An 18,618-nucleotide genomic window follows, 5' to 3' on the forward strand; every position below is an offset into this window, starting at 1 on the left:
GAAACTCAAGTAATAAAAATAGACAATTAGTAAGTTTATAATTCTCTATCACAAAAAAAAAAATCAAAACCCACACAGTATAATTAAGTTGACTTGTTCAAATATGAATGTTCACTGACCCTTGAAAGAATTTCCAGGTAATCAAATAATTAACTTTACAATTTGCTATTCCGTTCCTGAGCATCATGAACTGTCTGCCATTGAGAATTCACATCCACATCCCACTATTAACATGCAATTCCATACGTCCAACTTTTAAATTGTTCCTAGCAAAGGAACTCTGCTTCTTTAATGCTTATGGCTTTTATCACCAAACAAAGAAATTCTAGCAGTTTCTTATAAAGCTCACTTTACCCACTGCTGCTGTTCCGATCTGCTTAGATGCAGAGGGGAACCAGGTTCTAAAAACATTCCCATAAGCGAGATTAAGACACAAACGAGGCCAGATGCAGGATCCCAAAACAATAATTCAACTTTATTTTGTAACACAAAAGAGCAGAGAGAAAGAAGGAAGATAGAAAAGTGAGAAGAGCTAAGGGCAACTATTAAAAGCACAGGACAGGATTTACCACCACCATGAAGTGCTGTTGGCTTGCAAGCTGGTAGATCTCTGCTGGGCTTCTTTCCTGGTTGCCTTGTATCCTCCGAGGAACAAGCCGAAGCAGCAGGGTAAGTGAGTGGCAGCAGCTCCCCCCTAGCAGCCCCTGGGCACAGCCCTAAATACCCTCACTGTGGTAGCCCTTGGGTGCCCACTTGCCAGTTCACCAGTATCCGAGCAAAGGATGCCTGGTACCAAGATGGGCCGTGAGCGTCCACTGGCTGGTTCCCCAGTCTCCGAGCAAGATCTAGCTGGCATACCTTATATGGGAGAGTTCTTTCTGTGTTTTTTTGATTGTAACAACTTTTTATCTTTTTTGCTCATTTACCTGCCTCTGCTAGCTTGCTAGGTGCCTCCTCGAGTTTTTTCAAGTAGCTCGCCTCCTGCAGCAGCCTAGCTATGGCATCAAGGCTTTTAAACTCCATGCTCAAGACAATGGTAAAGCAGACTCATCTTGTAATCAGTCCACTACAGCTGCTTCCAGAGAAGCAGCTCTACTTGACTTTGTAGCTACTGCAAACCCAGACGGCAAGCTGAGTCACAGGGAAATGGGGACACCCAATGTCTCCACCAGGTAATTCTGTCAGAAGTGCACAGAGCCAAAGGGGAGGTCTAGCAGAAGAGATGACAAAAAGGGCTCATTCTTCACACTAAAGCTTTACTTGATTTTCTCTTCTACCTACAGCTGGCTATTTTCCGGGATCCACAATTACAAATGGAAGATAACAGGTGCCAGGTGCCTTAAGGTCTCTGCATTCTGCTCCCCCACTGCGCAGGTCCACCATACTTCACATTTCAAAAGCTAACAACTCCAAGATACAGTTTGACAGAGAAGCTCAAATAACAAGAAGATGGAGGGAAAAAGCATCTCTGTCTACCTCATCAGTTATCTGGGACCAAACACAACCACTTGTGACAGCCTCTCTGAATTATGAAACCTGTCTGCATCACTGCCAACATCCTCCTCCTTGGAAGCAAGTATTCCCACTTGCCACAGGGTGCTGAGATCACCCAGGACTTGCTTTTGGTTGGAATCTGGTCACTGTGGCCAAGGTTTTCTTTCTGCTGGTCAGGTTCCCCTCAAATAAGCCTCAACTGATCTGTCCCTTAGCCAAGCTATGAGCTGATCTGCTATGAACCTCTCCTGCTTTCTCGGTTTTATTTCTGCCTTATGTCACCTCCAAAATGCCTGCTCAGAATATATGCCAGACTTAGGGAGGGAGGGAGCTGGGGAGGAGTGGGTGGGACACAATTACCATTGTACAATGCAACACAGCCAGCTGGACACACCATATAAAAAGAGACATCTTGATAGTGACGCAAGCAAAGTAGTTCTGACAAAGAGCAAGCGAGGTGAATTTAGCAAACTGGAACAGCATTTGTTTTGTCAGGACATGATACAGATGGCAAGGCAGTGAGAGATATTTGGCTGGGCACTGTCAGTGTTAGTGCCATTAATTTCTTGGACTGACAAGGAAGAGAAAAAATATTCTATAAAATACTCTAAGAAAGTTATAGAACATCAATATTTAATACTAGGTTTGGAAAAACAGCTCTATCTCAAGCCATCTGAACTACAGTCTCTGTTGTTATTTTCTTTTGATTCCAGCATTTGTTAGGACTATTTTCTAAACTTCCAGGCTCAAAGAGCTCTCAGTTGTCTCTATGCATCCTGTACCCTCTATCAACCTATCTAAAAATATAAGCACCATTAGGCAAGTTCCTGTACAATGTTCAGTTGCAGCCTGTACAGCAGAAACAGGTAACAGAGAAGCATACAAACTTAGCAGCAGAAACAAAGATGAAGATGCCCCATTTCTGAGCTAACTTAATTACTTCTGAGTAATTGTCACCAATTGAATCTACCTGCCACAGCACAGTTTTAGGCCACAACTCTTTCCTAAATAAAGAGAGTATTTGGATACTCTGAACTGCACATCAAAGAAATAATTTACACTGGTATGCAGGGACAGAGGGACACCTCTCAGAGTTCAGTATCACTGCAATTCCTGTTTCCCATGAAGCATGTTCTTAGCTAAACTTCACCTAGATTAAGACATTGCTTTTCTAGGTATTTGCAGCTGGGGATAAGAATCAAGTACGCCACTGAATGAGGTTTTTTAAAAATGTTCAGCAGTTCTGCAAGAACCCAAACTCAGGAGTTACTCAAATTTTTAAAGCGTCAATGTACTATATACTGAGTGCAGTATGCCAGTTTCAAGCATACACCTGAGTATGAGTGTGTAATGCTCTAGTAAAATGCATGTAATCTCTATTTCACCAAAATAAAATAAACACTCTATTTTTTTTCCTCCATTTAGAAAAGGAGATGAAGAGAGGTTTTTTTTCCTTACATGCATATGTGAACATGAAGAACAGAATTAACTTTTAAATCATTTGGTCAGCTACTGCCATACCATTGAGACCTAACACGAAGGGAGTCCTAACTAGTTCTATCTCGACTCAACTTTAATTTTCAGCAGCATATATTACATGGTCTATAGAGGAAAAAAGTTAGAGCACATAGCTTATTTTTTCTGCTTGGGGATTTTTGCTGCTTTTTTTTGCTGCTGTTTAGACATGTATCACTCATCTAGAATTTTACATGTACACAGAACATGCATAGCACTATGGTTCTGACGTATAATTATTATTCTTAAGGATATTAGAGGAGACCTTTCTACTCTTTCCTCATCTGAACACATTTTACCTTTCTCAGAATGACTGTTTCTACACAGATTTCCAAACTGCATTTTTAAAAAGTTTGCCTAGTACTCAATAAGCTACAACTTCCTGCTTGCTTCTGCTTTGTTTTCATTGTCTACTACTGAGACAAAGTCAAATGTGACAAACGTCATCAACACTTCTTCAATTATTGATAGTGCTGGCAGTTATGTTGAGATTTTGTCTTGCACAGTTCTATAAATGTTGATGTCTTGGCAACAGTGGAAAAACAATCCTTTGTCTTAGCTCTACATGCTAAAAGTTTCAACTGCCACAATCCAATCATTTCCTTAAGAGTGAAAAGTATGGCCGATAATTATCTTTCCAACACAAAAATTCAACACAGGAAGACCTTCAACTTGAGCACTGTCAGATATATGGGTAAGTTTAACACAAACTACTTTTCCGTTGCAGTAAAGTGAAGCAGTGAGCATGTCCCTTTCTAGTAGAGTCATCAAGTAAATTAGAGCGGAAGTGACCTCTGGAGGCCATCTGTTTCAATCTCCTCTTCAAAGCAGGACTAACTTCAAAGTTTTTCAGGAGCTTGTTCAACTAAGTTCCAAAAATTTTTGAGGGCAGAGATTCTACTACCTCTCTAGGCTACCTGCTCTACTCCATATTGCTGTAACACTTTCTCCCATTACAGAATTTTCCTTGCTGCAACTTTTCCTCTGGACCTATCGCCATGTTCCTCTTGAGTTTGGCTCCATCATACGCACAACCCCCCTTTGGGTAGCTGCAAACAGCACTTAATTACACAATTAAACTTCTCTGGTTTTGAGTCTGTAGCATAGCCAGAGTGTTCAGTCACAGCTTCAAAATGCACAGAGAGGAATACAACTCGCAATTAAATTAGTAAAATGCAATATTTACTTCTGAATCTCTCTGATCTCTGTTCTGCCTACCTCACACATCAGTTACACATATCCTATTAATTTTTGCTCTTTCTTCCCTGAAAGCCCTACAGATCTCTCTCTTGATTCCCTAGAATGCATATTATACCTTAAAGCTGCACAACATATTATTAATCATAGCAAAAGCCAAGCCTCATATAGTAGCTCTTTCCTGCTTCACCTCAGGTACTACCTATCTACTCAACTAATTTAAATATGATGTCACTTATCCTATACTTCATAAAGTTATCCAATACTGATTCAAACTATATAAAGGGCCCAAGGGCATAGCTCAAGGGATTACCAGTGGGATCACTGGCACTCCCAAGGAACTTACAGAATGCACAATGAGCTCCCATCTGGCTTCAGACCAAACATTATCATATTGAAGTTTACTATCTCATTGTCTCAATAAAAACAGCACATTTGAGTCTCAAATTGAAAGAAGATTACATGTAAGCAGCAGATAAATAAATTCCAAGCAACTTCACTTGAGTATAAAAGACTTCGAAGACTGGCAGATCCTTCAAAGTGTGCGAGCAATTTTAACTGTTTCCTGTTAAGTCTGACAGAACTCTTTCCACCTGGGCAAGCTTCACTGCCCCATCACCACACATAGCATGTGATGACCATATTTTTGTGTGTAACAAAAAAAGAACAAGAAACCCCTTACTTTTCACTTGTTGTTCAGGTGCTTTGATGTGCGTCACCATCCCGGGCATGTTGACGCTGTTCCTGTGCAGGTATTTCAGGAAGACATCAGCATTCCTTCGAGCCAGCGTGCAAGCCTAGAGAGTCAGAGGTATTACTTTATTTGAAGGTGCACAGATACACATCCAGAAAGAGATTAAGGATCTTCTTCACCCCTTTTTGAATATTTCTCACACTCTCCAATTTTGGAAAGCGTTGGTTGTTAAATTTTTGTACAAGTAAGCCAAGCCAACCCAACTATTAAAATAGTTTTTCCACCAAATAGGAGTTAAACCTTTCTTACCTAGCAGAAAAAAAAACAACAAAACAAAACAGACAAACAACCCCAAATAAAATGCTATTCCTTTTCATCTGAAGATCCTGAAAAGCAATTACCTGCTCTTGAGCTTTTAGTGCGACTCAGAGTTCATAGACAAGTTTATTTAGAGTATGAGCCATGTGCCACCTGAAGTTTGTTTACTGTGTAAACAGAGTGCACCTGCTTATGTACTCACTTGGATATTCCAAAACATCCATTAGTACTTTAAACAAAAAGTAAATGCTCTGCTAAAGTGAAACCAAAAGTGCTAAACTAGTAAGACATGCCCTCAAAATATTAAGGCAAGGCCTTGAGAGCTTTCAAACCTTGCCACTGTAATGCCAACACTCAGCTCAGCTGTCTTCTTCATCTTAAAATACACCAAGCACTACATATGGGCTGGCTACCTTATTTCTAATACGCAGAATGTGGAATGCTACTTCAAAAGATTAAAGGTAGCATGGTTTGATACAGTAAAAAGGAAACTAAATAATTTCTCATACCATTTAAAGACAAAGTTGGTAATTCATGCCAGCTGCAGAAGGATCTATTTGGCAGTATACTTTGAGTTACACTAATATGTTTTTGAGTGTTGTAGTCTGTGCACTGAGGACAAAAAGGTTTTTAACAAAAAAGTTTTATGCTCTTAGTCTTTTATGGTGATGCTGGAAAATGTCTTTGATTACAGAGTTAGTTACACTGCTCTGCAAGCATCCATTACATATTTAATTCAGCATGATCAATATCCTTCTTCACTAGGACATTTGTTGGAACAAAAATCTTTAATTTATCTGAAAACTGTTACACAAACCCAACTACTCCCAGATGCTTGTCTACCAGTTTCCTCCTCCTGCACTCCACTGCAGTCCAAGTACATCAGAGAGCTGCTCTGATGCATAGGCAGCAATGGCACTATGTGACTGTCAGTTTCTCTTCCAAAGCAGCAGCCTTTAAGCATTCTTTAGAATGACAGTTGCTCAAAGCAGTGATTTCCAATTCCTCTTCCATCACACTGGGAGACCTGACATCTACTGAAGTTCAACAGGAAATATATTTATAAAACTGGCTACAATTTTATGCACTTGAAAGTATTCTCTTAATCACTCTCACAAGCAGTTAACACATTACTTCCCACAACTTCGCCTTGGGACATACCTGTAGTTTGAGTGGGCACTATTGCTTTCCACAGCAATTTCAGAACTGTAAGAGTGAGCATTTGCCTGCATGTTTTCCAAGACACAAAAGACTACAAAACATCATCAACCTTACCTTTAGGAATGCCTCCTTCTGTTCCAGATGTTTGCTTATCATGGGAGTAACATGATCTGTTTCAGAGTTGGGACCTAGTTTGTCTGCTCCCCCACACCAATCTTCTTCTCGCTTATATTCTTGCTCCAGGCTTTCCAGCACACTGCACACCTATCATGAAAAACAAGACCAACTCAAATACAATTCAGTAAGAGAAAAAAATCAAAATTCAAGCCTAAATAAAAGGAAAACCAATATACCTCTTACATATACCTCAGCTTCTGACATATTTTGACCAGGACATATGAGAAGGCAACAAACTTTGGCTGTAGGTTTGCAAGCATTGGCCTGCTTGTGTGCAATTGCTCAGAGGCCATCCCTAAAGTTGTTCATCTTTCTCTGCCTCTGTGATTGCATAATACAGGATGGGCTTAAGTTATGACTGCACTGGAAGCAACCTTGCCAACCTTCCCCCAAACTTTTCTGTGGACAAGTAGGATGGAGCTGATTTTTCTCTGACTCCCACAAAAAAACCTAGAATTAGCCATCTGAAGCACTTTCATTAAAACCTACGTGTAACTTGTTTATGGTTTAAGCAAAATTTCTTGAAACAAGCAAAAATCCAACAATACAACTTGTACAGTGTGCCTTATCTTGAAAATATTCTACAAAACTTTTCTCAATAAAAAAGTAAGAATATGAGGAATTTGAAACCACTGCCCCTTGTCATGTCACTACAGGCCTGGTAAAAAGTTGTTGCTTTATAAGACACCTTAATTTATTGAAAGGCTGCAGCACAAGGTTTCTCATTCTAAGGCAGCTGGTGAGAGGATTTGCTTTTTCCATTTTTTTGTATAACCGCAACTATTGCAAATGGGTAAATACAACCAAACCTAGGCAATCATTTTTAAGGTAATGCTGTTCTGTGCCACACTGAGGAATTAACCAAGGCAGACACAGGTCATGTAGCATTTCTGTACCTGTTCAGAAGTCTTATAGAAGGCAACAGAGGCATTCACAAGCTTGAGACGGTCCTCCATCTTCAGCATCAGCTGTTGCCAATGGGAAGCAACCTTCTCTGCACACTCCCGGATCATATCCATATCATAGTGATTAGCCTGCAGCATTGCTTCTGCCTTCTGCTGAACCTGCAGGGCACTTTGATGTGTTTTCTGACAAGAGGTGAAAATTCAGGAGTTCAGTGGAGCACTTGAGTTCATTTGTTTGAAGACCTCAAAGGGTCACATTTCCACTTGTGTCAATGACACTTCTATACATGCACAAACACCCATCAACTAAAAATAACTGTCTAATATTAGTTACTGTGTGACTTCTCTATGCAAATACAAAGGAAGTTAAGTCCTGTAGAGATTTATCATCAAATCAACACTAAACAGCAGCTCGTAACAAATAGTCACTGTCTAGCATTAAGCCACATGTGACTTATCTATGCTGCTGTACACACTGTTATAATTATGAATTTCAGGTTGATTTTCTTTCTCTTCACTTTAAAAAAAGATGAAAAGGATGTACATCTTATTTTGGCTTGATTGCTATTCCTGTCCTTACAGCATTAACTCCAGGTCTTTTGCACATCAATAGTGAACAAAGAAAGGTGTAGGCATGAAGGTCAGTAAATAAAGACAACTCTCTATTAATTGTAAGCAAATTTCTTTTTAACTGTATTTGTCTGCGTAAACATATACTTGCCTAAAATCAAGGAATAAAAAAACAAAAGAAGGGGTTAAATACTAAGTATTATTATATCTAAGTAAAGAATGATCCAGAAAATACAGATTTTAAGCTTCCCAGTAATTTATTTTTAAATTGACAAACACCTAGAGGTCTCATGATTTTTACACTCAGGAATTACCAAAGCTCTCAAAATGAGGGTGCATATAGTAAAAGACAACAAACATGAAAGAGGTAATGCAAGTCAGAGTACTTCTGAAAATAGTCTACCCAAACAATCATAACATCGTTAATATTTCAACAGAAGTTCTTTAAAAATATATGCTATATATATTCAATATTACTGTAAGTCCCTCAGTAGTGCATATAAATTAATAATACTGCATTTTAGTCAATCTTAAGAACTCTGCCTATTGTTTTGCAGCAATATGACCAATTTAATAAGCTTAGTTTGAAGTCATGGCAGGGGAACTGACACACCACCACACAAATTTCAGTGAAACCTACTCTCAAACAAAAATGGAAACATTAAAGGATCACATCAGAATACATAAAACTGATGCTTGCTGTTCCATTTATTTTTAACTTTTATAATTAGCATTAGAATGTAACAACATTCTAACAAAGGAAAACACCATTTCCAGTAAAATTACTGTGAACCGCTATCAGTTCACAAAGATGCAAAAAGGCACTGCAAAGATGTTCACCTGGAATTGCAGCTTCAAAATGAACAAGAACAAAAAAAACCACCTTCCCAGTAAGTGTTTTTATCTCTTTGCCATAAGATTAGTTCAACAGTTTTTCCTAAACTAAAAATATTGTAGCATGAACCCAAAAGTGCTATTTAGAGAGACTGATGAACTGTAATACAAGACATCTTGACTACGGTCACTAAAATGGTGGTTTTACCTCTATTGCATGTTGAAACTGCTCATGCTCCCTCTGTAACTGTTCTGCCTCTTGCAAAGAGCTAGCAGTGATAAGCCCAGCATTTAACATTGACTCTCCATTTCGGATCCAGCCCAAAACCTGTAACAGAAGAGAAGAGAATGAAAAATGTAATTCCACTGCCAACTAGCAAAAAAGTATCATTGTAGGGACAAAAACATTTATGGTCACATTAGTACTGGAATTTATAACAAAATCATTTATTAATTACATATTACAGTGAATTATATATATAGAGTCAGCACAGTGAATGACATTTACTATAATTTCACTGAGCTAACAACTCACAGCTTTCAGTCAACTACTACGTGCTTGTGGTTTCAGTTCATACTCTGAGCAAGGTTGTGTTTCTGAATACCGCTTCTGTCACCTGAAAAACTGGAACAAGTTACAAGCAATATTTGCCTAAAAGCCAGTGTCAGTAATGTAAATTGAAGACATATAGCCTAGCAAAAAGTAAGCAAATAATTTTGAATATTAATGTTGAGAAAAATGCGACCATTAAGTGTCTTCTAACTGCTTGAAGATTTTCAGTTTTCAGAATGTGCCTTCTTTGACATGTTCAGTGAAACTGGAAAAATCCCCCAGTGGGCTGAAGCTTCAGGAGACCACCTTGTACATTCCTTATCAACAACAGGAACATGCAACTTTAAGACCCCTCCCAAAAGTTCTCTACCTTGTTCGTCACTCAAGACTCTAATCTCACACTTTCACTAGCCAGTTTTATCACCCTAAGTCTTTCTAAGGTCTAACACTCAAATCTCTCTTGCTTTAATTTTGGCTTTCATTTCTCCTGCCTAAAATCGGGGGAGGAAGAAGAAAATGAGGCATTTTCTCCCTCTTAGCATCAGCTTTGTTTTTCCCCCTCCTCTCTCCATCAAGAACATTACCTGCGTCCCCCCTTCAGACTTCTCTTGCTGACCACAGTCTCTCTCTTCAATCTCTCCCACGTGAAGTTAGTTGCCTTATTTTTCTCACTGCTCTTTTATGAGCTCTCTCCAGTTGATAACCATGACTTCAGTCATAAGTTTTCAAATACTGAGTAAAACTGGACATAATTCAGGTTATCCACTGTCATCTGTTCAACTTTTCTATGGAACTGATGCCCAGCCAGTAATCAGACCTGTATTTATTCAGTTGATTATTCTTGCCAGTACATCATGCTCCGTATTTTTCACTATGAAAACTCATATCCTTCTTAGAGCCCAATTCTCCCGTACATCAAGATAATTCTAGACCACAATCCAGTGCCTTCTGCTAAACTCAAATCCCCGTTCCAGCTTCTTTTGCCTTTAACTTCAAATTTAAAAGCATAATCTCTACTCTAACACGTACATTTTCTGACTGACAACATGTCTGTATTTGGATACTACAAGTTCATCTACAGATTAAATTTTTTTTATTATTTTTAAATCTGTTTTGCAATCCATTTAGTCTCTCAATAACTTTTGTTACTGATTATGGTTTTTCAGCAAGTTATCATTCATGGCAATGTAGTCTTATATGACTTTCTCACAGTAAGCTTGGGCCAGACAGACTGAGTTAAACTATTTTAAAAGCTTTAATACTGCTTTTCCACCCCTCCCAGAAGAGCTGTTACCTTGTCAGAAAAAAAAAAAAGATTTATCAATGGGAAGCTATGCTTAATTAATGTGTATGCCTTTTCTCCTCTCCTTGTCACTGTTCAAGTTTAGTAATCTACTTGTTTCAATACTTTTCCTTGGAATTATGTAGCTGACCAGTAATCCTCCCTTAGCTAGTCCTTTCCCACTTTTGAGAAGTAGACGTTGAGTTCCAGGCCTCCAGAATCTCATCCAATCTCCTGATGTTTGGAAATGATAAGCACTGTCTATGACATTATTTCAGGCAGTTTTCTAGGTATTTTACGGTGAATTCCTTTGGGCCCAATTGATTGAACATCACCAGTTTAAGCGTATCTTCTCTAACTCCTTCCTACTAATTGATTTTAGACCTTTAACCACTGATAATCAATATTTGAAATACCAAATCACAGTTAGGTCAACACTACATACTCTCATCTAGTGATCCACACATGACACTACCATTAATGCTACTGCACCACATTATTATTAAGTAATCAGGATGATATGACTGTAGTCATAGACTGAAAACACGGGCAGAAACCGAGAAAACTACCTATTAAAACTCAGTTCCTCAAAACCAAACAGCACATGTGGTCTACATCCAAAGTACACTGTAACATTTAGTCTAACAGCTTGAACAACTGAGGTCTAGCCATCTTGACACAACATCTATTGCCTCAAATCTGCATCACAAGCTAACCCTCTGTCTTACACTTACCCAGACTGCAATGTTGTTGTATTATTAATGCAGTTTTTCCCACTTCTATCTGCACGACAAATAGCTAACAAGTTTTTTTCCAACCTGATAGCATGTATTTTAATTCTTCTATATAAATTCTGCAAGTCTGTGGAAAAGAATAAGTCTGCAGTGTAGATGGAGGGCATGACAGCACCTCCCAGATTTTTTTAAATCTCTTTTTTATTTCTATTTTGTCTTAGTAGTAGTGGTTTTAAGCTCCATCTCTACCTTACAAAATAATTCCTCCGGGTATAGTGTAACAAAACACACCTTCTTAGGACTCTAAAATAGATTTAGCCTTCTTCGAGAATTTTAATGAAGGAAAATGCTTAAACAGCATCAATCAAAAGCTCCTCTTGACTCGGCATCCCGCCATACACAGTAGAGACAGGTAGCACAGAACACAAACACAATGATTTGCCCTCCGGCTTGGTGTGGGTCAGGGTGCAAGTCCAGAAGCTGGTGAACTCACAGGAGGAACTCTGCCAGTAGTCCCCTGCCCTCTGCTCAGACTCAAGGGGAAAATATAAAGTAAACAGTGAATAGTAATATCAAGTAAATAGTGAGCATGCTCCTTTTCCAGGGCTGCTGCCTTCCCAGGTTTGTTGGCATGATCCCATCAGCTCACTGACTGGGTGAACCACACCCCCCATCTTTCCCCTCGCAGCTTTCAGCAGGCTATAAAAACATCAGTACAGCATCAGCAAAACAGTGGAAATGAAACAGAATTTGGGACACTTGAAAGGGTCAAACAGGCAGGTCTGTTAGATAAATGCTTGATTTAGGATTAGTTTCTTGGACTGATTTTTGACTAAACATGATTATGAGACAACCTGCTTCAGTCTGCTGTCCTAGCTATGCTTTCACATCCATATGGCATTATACAGAGTGCCAGGATACTCTTCCTGAGTAGTATTTTGGGATAATCAGAGCTCAAGTACCAAGCTAAAAGATCTCCTTGTGAAAGACAAAGCAGCTCAAGGTACTTTTGATGATACAAGTATCTGTACACTGTTGTACAGATATGAATATATAGTTATATACCCAAGAACATACACCGTGATCGGAACCGCAGATAATACTGCACTAAAAAGGCTTAATGAGCATACTAAAACCAGTTGGACTGGGTTTGGAGCTTGGTAGAGATTTTGACCTTAAACAGAATAGAGCATTCATTCTACAAAGTGAGTATGCGGGAGTGATTGCAGCAATAAGTAATCCAACAGCTGTATTTTATGTGATTAATAAAAAACCTTTGTCTGGCAAACATGTAAGTGGAGCTCTGGATGAGACAGATATTATATTTCTCTGCCTCCACCTATTCATATGTCCCTGCCCTGTAAAAAATGGTCACATTTTCCTTTCCATGTTGTTTTTCCCCACATATAGCTGTCACTTCCTATGTCAGTCAGAAACCTCTTCCCCCAATCTTCCAAGGTTTCTCTACACTGTAATCTTCTACCTGGTCTTGCCCTTTCTGCACCTCTGACATATCAAGTTGACAAGTAAATTCTCTGCAGGTTTTCTTTAAACCTCTGTTTGTCTTCTGGCCCTTGTTTCCTCCTAGTCCTGAGGCCTGATCTATAGAACTTCAATGCAGAAGTACTGGTACACTAGTTAAGAAAGAAGAAATACTGAATGCTTTTATCTTCTTTCTGTGCTTATATGATAAGAATTCACTACGCTACAAGTTTCACTACCTAGTACTGAAGAGAATCTTTGCAAGTATTTGTCTAAATTCACGTTGTATTTCAGTCTAACCTCTTTGCATGACTACAAGCTATATATTTTTATGTATTTTATACAGATAGATATATACATATGGGTGAGTGAAAATTCAATAGCAGTAATGTTGATTTGGCAGGAAAAATTCAAATAGAAATGTTGTTAGAAATCTTGCTATAGAGACAGTATCCCATCTACATAATAAGTGTGTTTACACCCAATTCGTTAACAATAAATCTGATAGCAAATCACAGTAATTGAACTGGAAAACCATGTGTTCACTGCTTCAGGCAACAAAATATAAACAAAGCAGACTGAAGAGGAGGTTTATCATGCCATTTTACTCTCAGGTAAAGCACCTGCTGTGACCTGCTCAGCTATGAAGTTTTTCCCAGTGTAGAGGATTCAGGAGAAAATCATGCTTTCTGATACTTAACAAAAACTAAAATAAATCAGATATGGTTGTCTGAAAATGCAACTGAAATCACAAAACTAAGAGTTAGTAGCCTCAAAGCCATTCCAAAGGGGATCAAAAGAAATCCTGTGAGACAATGTACTAACATTCAGTTTTAGTTCTGTTCAATTTTTAGGTCTCAGGTTGGGGAAGTATTGCAGGTTAATCTGTGCAATAAAAATCTGGAAAAGTAATACACAAACATTCTGTCAGCTACATGTTTATGTTGGTTTGTTTGAAAATTCACACCTACTACAGCATATAATTCAACATATAGAGGTATGTTCTAGGAATATAAAACAGAATACATTTTTCTTCCAAATCCCGGTCTACCAGGAAAAGCCAGTTGGTTAGAATAGTGTACAACCTATATCTTTATTATAGGATAAACCCTTTTTTTTCAAGTGCTTTCTTAAAAATCTGAACTTCAGCTTGAGTTTTCAGTCAGGGTTAGCAGTAGTTCAAAAAAGTTACGAAATTCTTACAGAAGGACCTACAAATCACATACTAAGTGCAACATGGATATTCCTCTACAATTGTGATGTTCATAATCTGTCTATATCTGCCAAAATACAGGACAGTTGTTCCACAAACACAGGATTTAAACACATGTGTCTTTCTTGTCACATTTAACTTGCATACAAACAAAGCTAGTGGAGCAATGCACTCACTTTATTGTGTGATCATGCAATATAGATAACTACTTAAATAGTGTCTCTTTGAAACATTACCTAAAAAGTGCTATATTCTGTTCTTTTACTGAATGCTATTTCAGTGTCATGGAAATTAACAATTTCTTTTTTTTTACTAACCCATTGCATCCTAACCCACTGATGTACCACAAAGGGATGAGACTGCCTCAGCTGGCATTCACTTATTTTTTTTTATTTTTTTCTTTCCTTCACAGATGTGCACTCTTTTCCTTTATCCTCAAGATAATATGCAACTGAGTACAGAAACTATCCTGATCTACAAGAACTGTACCTCAACCATTACTCACGTGAAAGGAGTAATCTCTAATTTGCATTTATGAAGATAAGTGTTAAGATGGATACAGGACAGTTCAGCAGAGTATGCAAAGGCTAGAAATAGAACATAATGTATTTGATTGATGCCTATATTCCACTAACAGAGGTACGACCATTTTCTTGCATTCCTTTAAGTCAAGACTACACAGAGACTTTGCATCTGCTGCTAATAGAGTAACCAACCACTGCCTGGAAATACTTTGGGAACCTCTTGTTCACCTCTCCTAATCCTAACTGGACACCTTCTATATTCCTTTGCAATTTTGGGGCTGTCAGTCACAGTCACATGAGGGAGATGAATTTTTTAAGAGCTCATGACAAGCAGAAGAAAGGACAAGTTGCACTGGCAGTCATTATGGACCACAGTAAGTCAACAGACTGTGGCAGACTTCTGTGATGCTGCCAAGTGTGAGAAAGATCAAAACTTCTTACCTTCTCTAGTGTTCTGTTTCTTTTTTAAACTTTCACCTACTTCAGTGGTTTTGCCCACAGTTTCTCAAATTCGCCAAAGGTTTAGGTGTTTCTCATATAAGGACCTCAAAAGTTGCTCCTTTATTGCCAGGAAAAGCATAACCTTGTTTTTCTTCTCACGGAAAATAAACCGTGTTGATATTATGTTATCACTATTTGTAGATGTTTCAAACAATTTACCAAAAAGAATTAGGCCAGTATGCAGGGACTATGACTAAGCATTTTCATGCATCACCACACAGATGATAAAAGTATGAGTTTAACATTAGTTCAAATCGCTCTACACTTCAAATACTTGACTTGTATTTATAGAATTACAAAGTACTTTGGGTCAGAAAGGACTTTTAAGATCATCAAGTCCAGCTGTTAACCCAGCACTGCACTAAACCATGTACCTCAATGTCACATCTATATGTCTTTTAAATACCCAACACTAACCTAAACCTCCTCTGGCACAACTTGAGGCCTTTTCTTCTTGTCCTATCACTTGCTACCTGGGAAAAAAAAAACATAGAAAAAACCCCCAGCCCCCACTTTGATACAACCTCCTGTCAAGTAGCTGCAGACAGCGATAAGGTTTGGCCTGAGCCTACTTTTCTCCAGGCTAAACAACTGCAGCTCCCTCAGCTGGTCCTCATATGACTTGTACTCTAGATCCATGCAGCAATATGGATGGGTGATGCAAATTAAAAAAACGCACTTGATGTTAACGGCGGATGAAGTTTCTTAGGTGGTCAAAGTCCTTCCCCACTCCCAGTGAAAGACGTTATACAGCTGGAAGTAATGGGAACAGAGCTCTCCAGGAGGTGTGGAACAGCTATAATGGGATGGGGGGTGGGCCGTACCTGCTTGACCTCGGCCTGCAGGTGGCGCAGCTGCACGCACTGCTCCAGGTGTTTGCGGTGCTGCTCGGCCGCCACGTCCAGCTCCTGCTGCTTCTCGTGCAGGAACTCCAGCAGGTCCTGGACGCGAGTTGCCATGTCTACGTCTCTATCGCAAAGCAGCTCGACACCTGCAATCAGCCAGTCGTTTATGAATGACTTACAAGGTTTCTGAAGAGAAACAGCCCATTTCCATTGTTTTACACTTAATTTTCTTGTTTCTTTGCCAAGTTCAACTTAATCCCCAGAGCACTTGCATTACGAGCATAGGTTTTTGCACTCTAAAAGTGCACTATTAATTTTTTTAAACTCTGATATTTACTCTAGGTGACTGTACACTGAAAAATATCACATGAAGTGGCATAAGGAACAAAAAAGGAAGACATTACTTGAAAACTGAAAATTTTTGCTTGACTGCACTGATCTCATTAATTATAAAACTTACTCCCCCTTATTTACTCTAATTTTACTGAATTGTTGAGTGAAATCCCTTTCTTTAAAAACTAAACATCTTCAGATGTTGCCAACTCATGTTGCATAACAGTATGCTCTCATGAACACTATCATACAATTTTAGAATAAAGGAGCCCACATGTCTCCAGTTTACAGTTAACCAGCATCTCTGTTATTTTCACACATCCCATGGAGAGACAACTGGATAATTCTTATAAAGCCAGTGCCTGAAATAGCACAAAGGAGCCATCTTACCAGATGCCTGCACTTCATTGACATACTGTAGCAGATCCTGCCCTTGGTGGATGACATCAAAGGTCAAGTTATTCATGGTCAGGGCTTTGTCTGCATGATGCTGGAGCCTCTGTTCTGCTATTGTAAGATCTTCAGTGTCAAAGTCATTCATCTGCTGAGAGAGCTCATCATTCCAAGACTCGAGGTCTGAAATTATCTGGTGAAAAAAGGAGGACGATAATGTTCAATTACTCATTACACAACACAAAACAGTTAATTTCCAATGTTGCACTTATGACCAAGGTAGGGAACTCAAGTTGCTCATTGCTGATTAACTTCACTGATCAGGTTTCAAACATGGTTCAGACATAGGCTATCTTAGCATGGATTTTAACTTTTGGCAAACAAACAAAAACACTCTCTTTGAGAACCACTACAGTTCTCCTTCAACCAGTGCTTGCAACCCTACGGGTACCCGCGTCTTATATAAGGCACACTTTCATTAACACGACCTGTGAAACAGATAAAGTTAACATGTCCTTATCTCCGCTTTTAAAGGAAAATGTGGATCTGAAACATCTTTTCAATTCTTCAAACTGTACCAAGTAATAATTCACACATCAAGATTCAGTGTAGCTTACAATTATGTCAGTCTTGAGTCCTTTCACAAGAAAGCCAGCTCTACCCTTCTGTGGGCAGGAAGCATCAGGCTGTGAGCATCTTTGACTTCTGCCTGACAACTGAGAAGCACACTTATCACAACGCTGGGTACTTAGTGAATGGTGTAAAATCAAAAGCATACTTTATTACAATATTACTGCAATGTCAGAGTTAAATTTGATTGCTGACATCTTTCGGCTACACTTCAGTTTACAATTCAATTCTGGATTTTATTCTTAATCATAAGATGTCCAAAGAAAGGTAGCTAAAAAAGTTTTGGGGTTTAACATATGCATCACAACAATAAGTCCTCCTAGTCTATCCACCCAAGTGCATTTTCCAAATTATATGGCAAAGCCTGGCTGAAATATAAAATATTCCTTTTAATTGGGATACAAACCTGTTTTTAAGGTTAACAGATAATGCTTACAATCCTCATTGATCAACACGGGTTGAGTTCCTATGGCACAGATCTGATGCATCAGTTACTTCATAAAAGTCTGTCTAACTCACATTCCTCAAGCCTGTAATCAAATTTTTTTTCAGACTTTTCAGCAGAGTTTTGGCACAAACTATTGCAGTTCATTGGGAAAGCAAAATTATAAACATCAAGAAGGAAGTAGGGCTTAGTTCCAACATTCTACAATTTCAGGAGTAGGACAGACTGATGTGAATGGTATTAAATGACAAGAAAATACCTATTTATGCAGCAAGACATAATAAAAAGAGGTTCTGACTAAAGGGGCATTAGCAACAAAGTTGCTGAGTGCATGTCAGCAGTGTGCCTTGGCAGCCAGGAGGATCAACCGTATCCTGGGGGGCATCAGGCAAAGCATTGCCAGCCGGTCAAGGGAGGGGATTTTCCTTCTCTGCTCTGCACTGGTGCAGACTCACCTTGAATGTTGTGTGCAGTTTTGACCATAGAGATGTTAAGATAGATATTAAGCTTAAGGAAGATATTAAGCTCTTAGAGAGTGTCCAAAGGAGGGCAATGATGGTGAAGGGCCTTGAGGGTAAGACATATGAGAAGCGGCTCAGGTCACTTGGTCTGTTCACCCTGGAGGAGACTTAGAGGAGACCTCATTGCAGTCTACAACTTCCTTGTGAAGGGAAGAGGAGGGGCAGACACTGATTTCTTCTCTATGGTGACCAGTGACAGAACCCAAGGGAACGGTCTGAAGCTGTGTCAGGGAAGGATTAGCCTGGATATCAGGAAAAGGTTTTTCACACAGAGGGTGGTTGGATGTGGAACAGGCT

General features: G+C 39.0%; 1 protein-coding gene across 3 annotated transcripts in view; it reads right to left on the bottom strand.

Annotated features, from left to right (window-relative positions):
* The window catches only part of TRIO (trio Rho guanine nucleotide exchange factor), a 248,627-nt gene that overhangs the window by 99,317 nt on the left and 130,692 nt on the right, over nucleotides 1-18,618 (bottom strand). For all 3 annotated transcript variants that reach the window (XM_027738974.2, XM_039385174.1, XM_027738975.2), the window contains exons 14-19: nucleotides 16,723-16,918; nucleotides 15,979-16,145; nucleotides 9,074-9,193; nucleotides 7,453-7,644; nucleotides 6,494-6,643; nucleotides 4,889-5,003 (exon numbers count right to left, since the gene is read on the bottom strand). In XM_027738974.2, coding sequence (XP_027594775.1) covers nucleotides 4,889-5,003; nucleotides 6,494-6,643; nucleotides 7,453-7,644; nucleotides 9,074-9,193; nucleotides 15,979-16,145; nucleotides 16,723-16,918 — 940 coding nt within the window. The remainder of the gene's footprint in view (nucleotides 1-4,888; nucleotides 5,004-6,493; nucleotides 6,644-7,452; nucleotides 7,645-9,073; nucleotides 9,194-15,978; nucleotides 16,146-16,722; nucleotides 16,919-18,618) is intronic.

Source organism: Pipra filicauda, unplaced genomic scaffold (assembly GCF_003945595.2).
Source record: "Pipra filicauda isolate LSUMZ 115617 unplaced genomic scaffold, ASM394559v2 scaffold39_size4671491_pilon, whole genome shotgun sequence".
Taxonomy (NCBI): Eukaryota; Metazoa; Chordata; class Aves; order Passeriformes; family Pipridae; genus Pipra; species Pipra filicauda.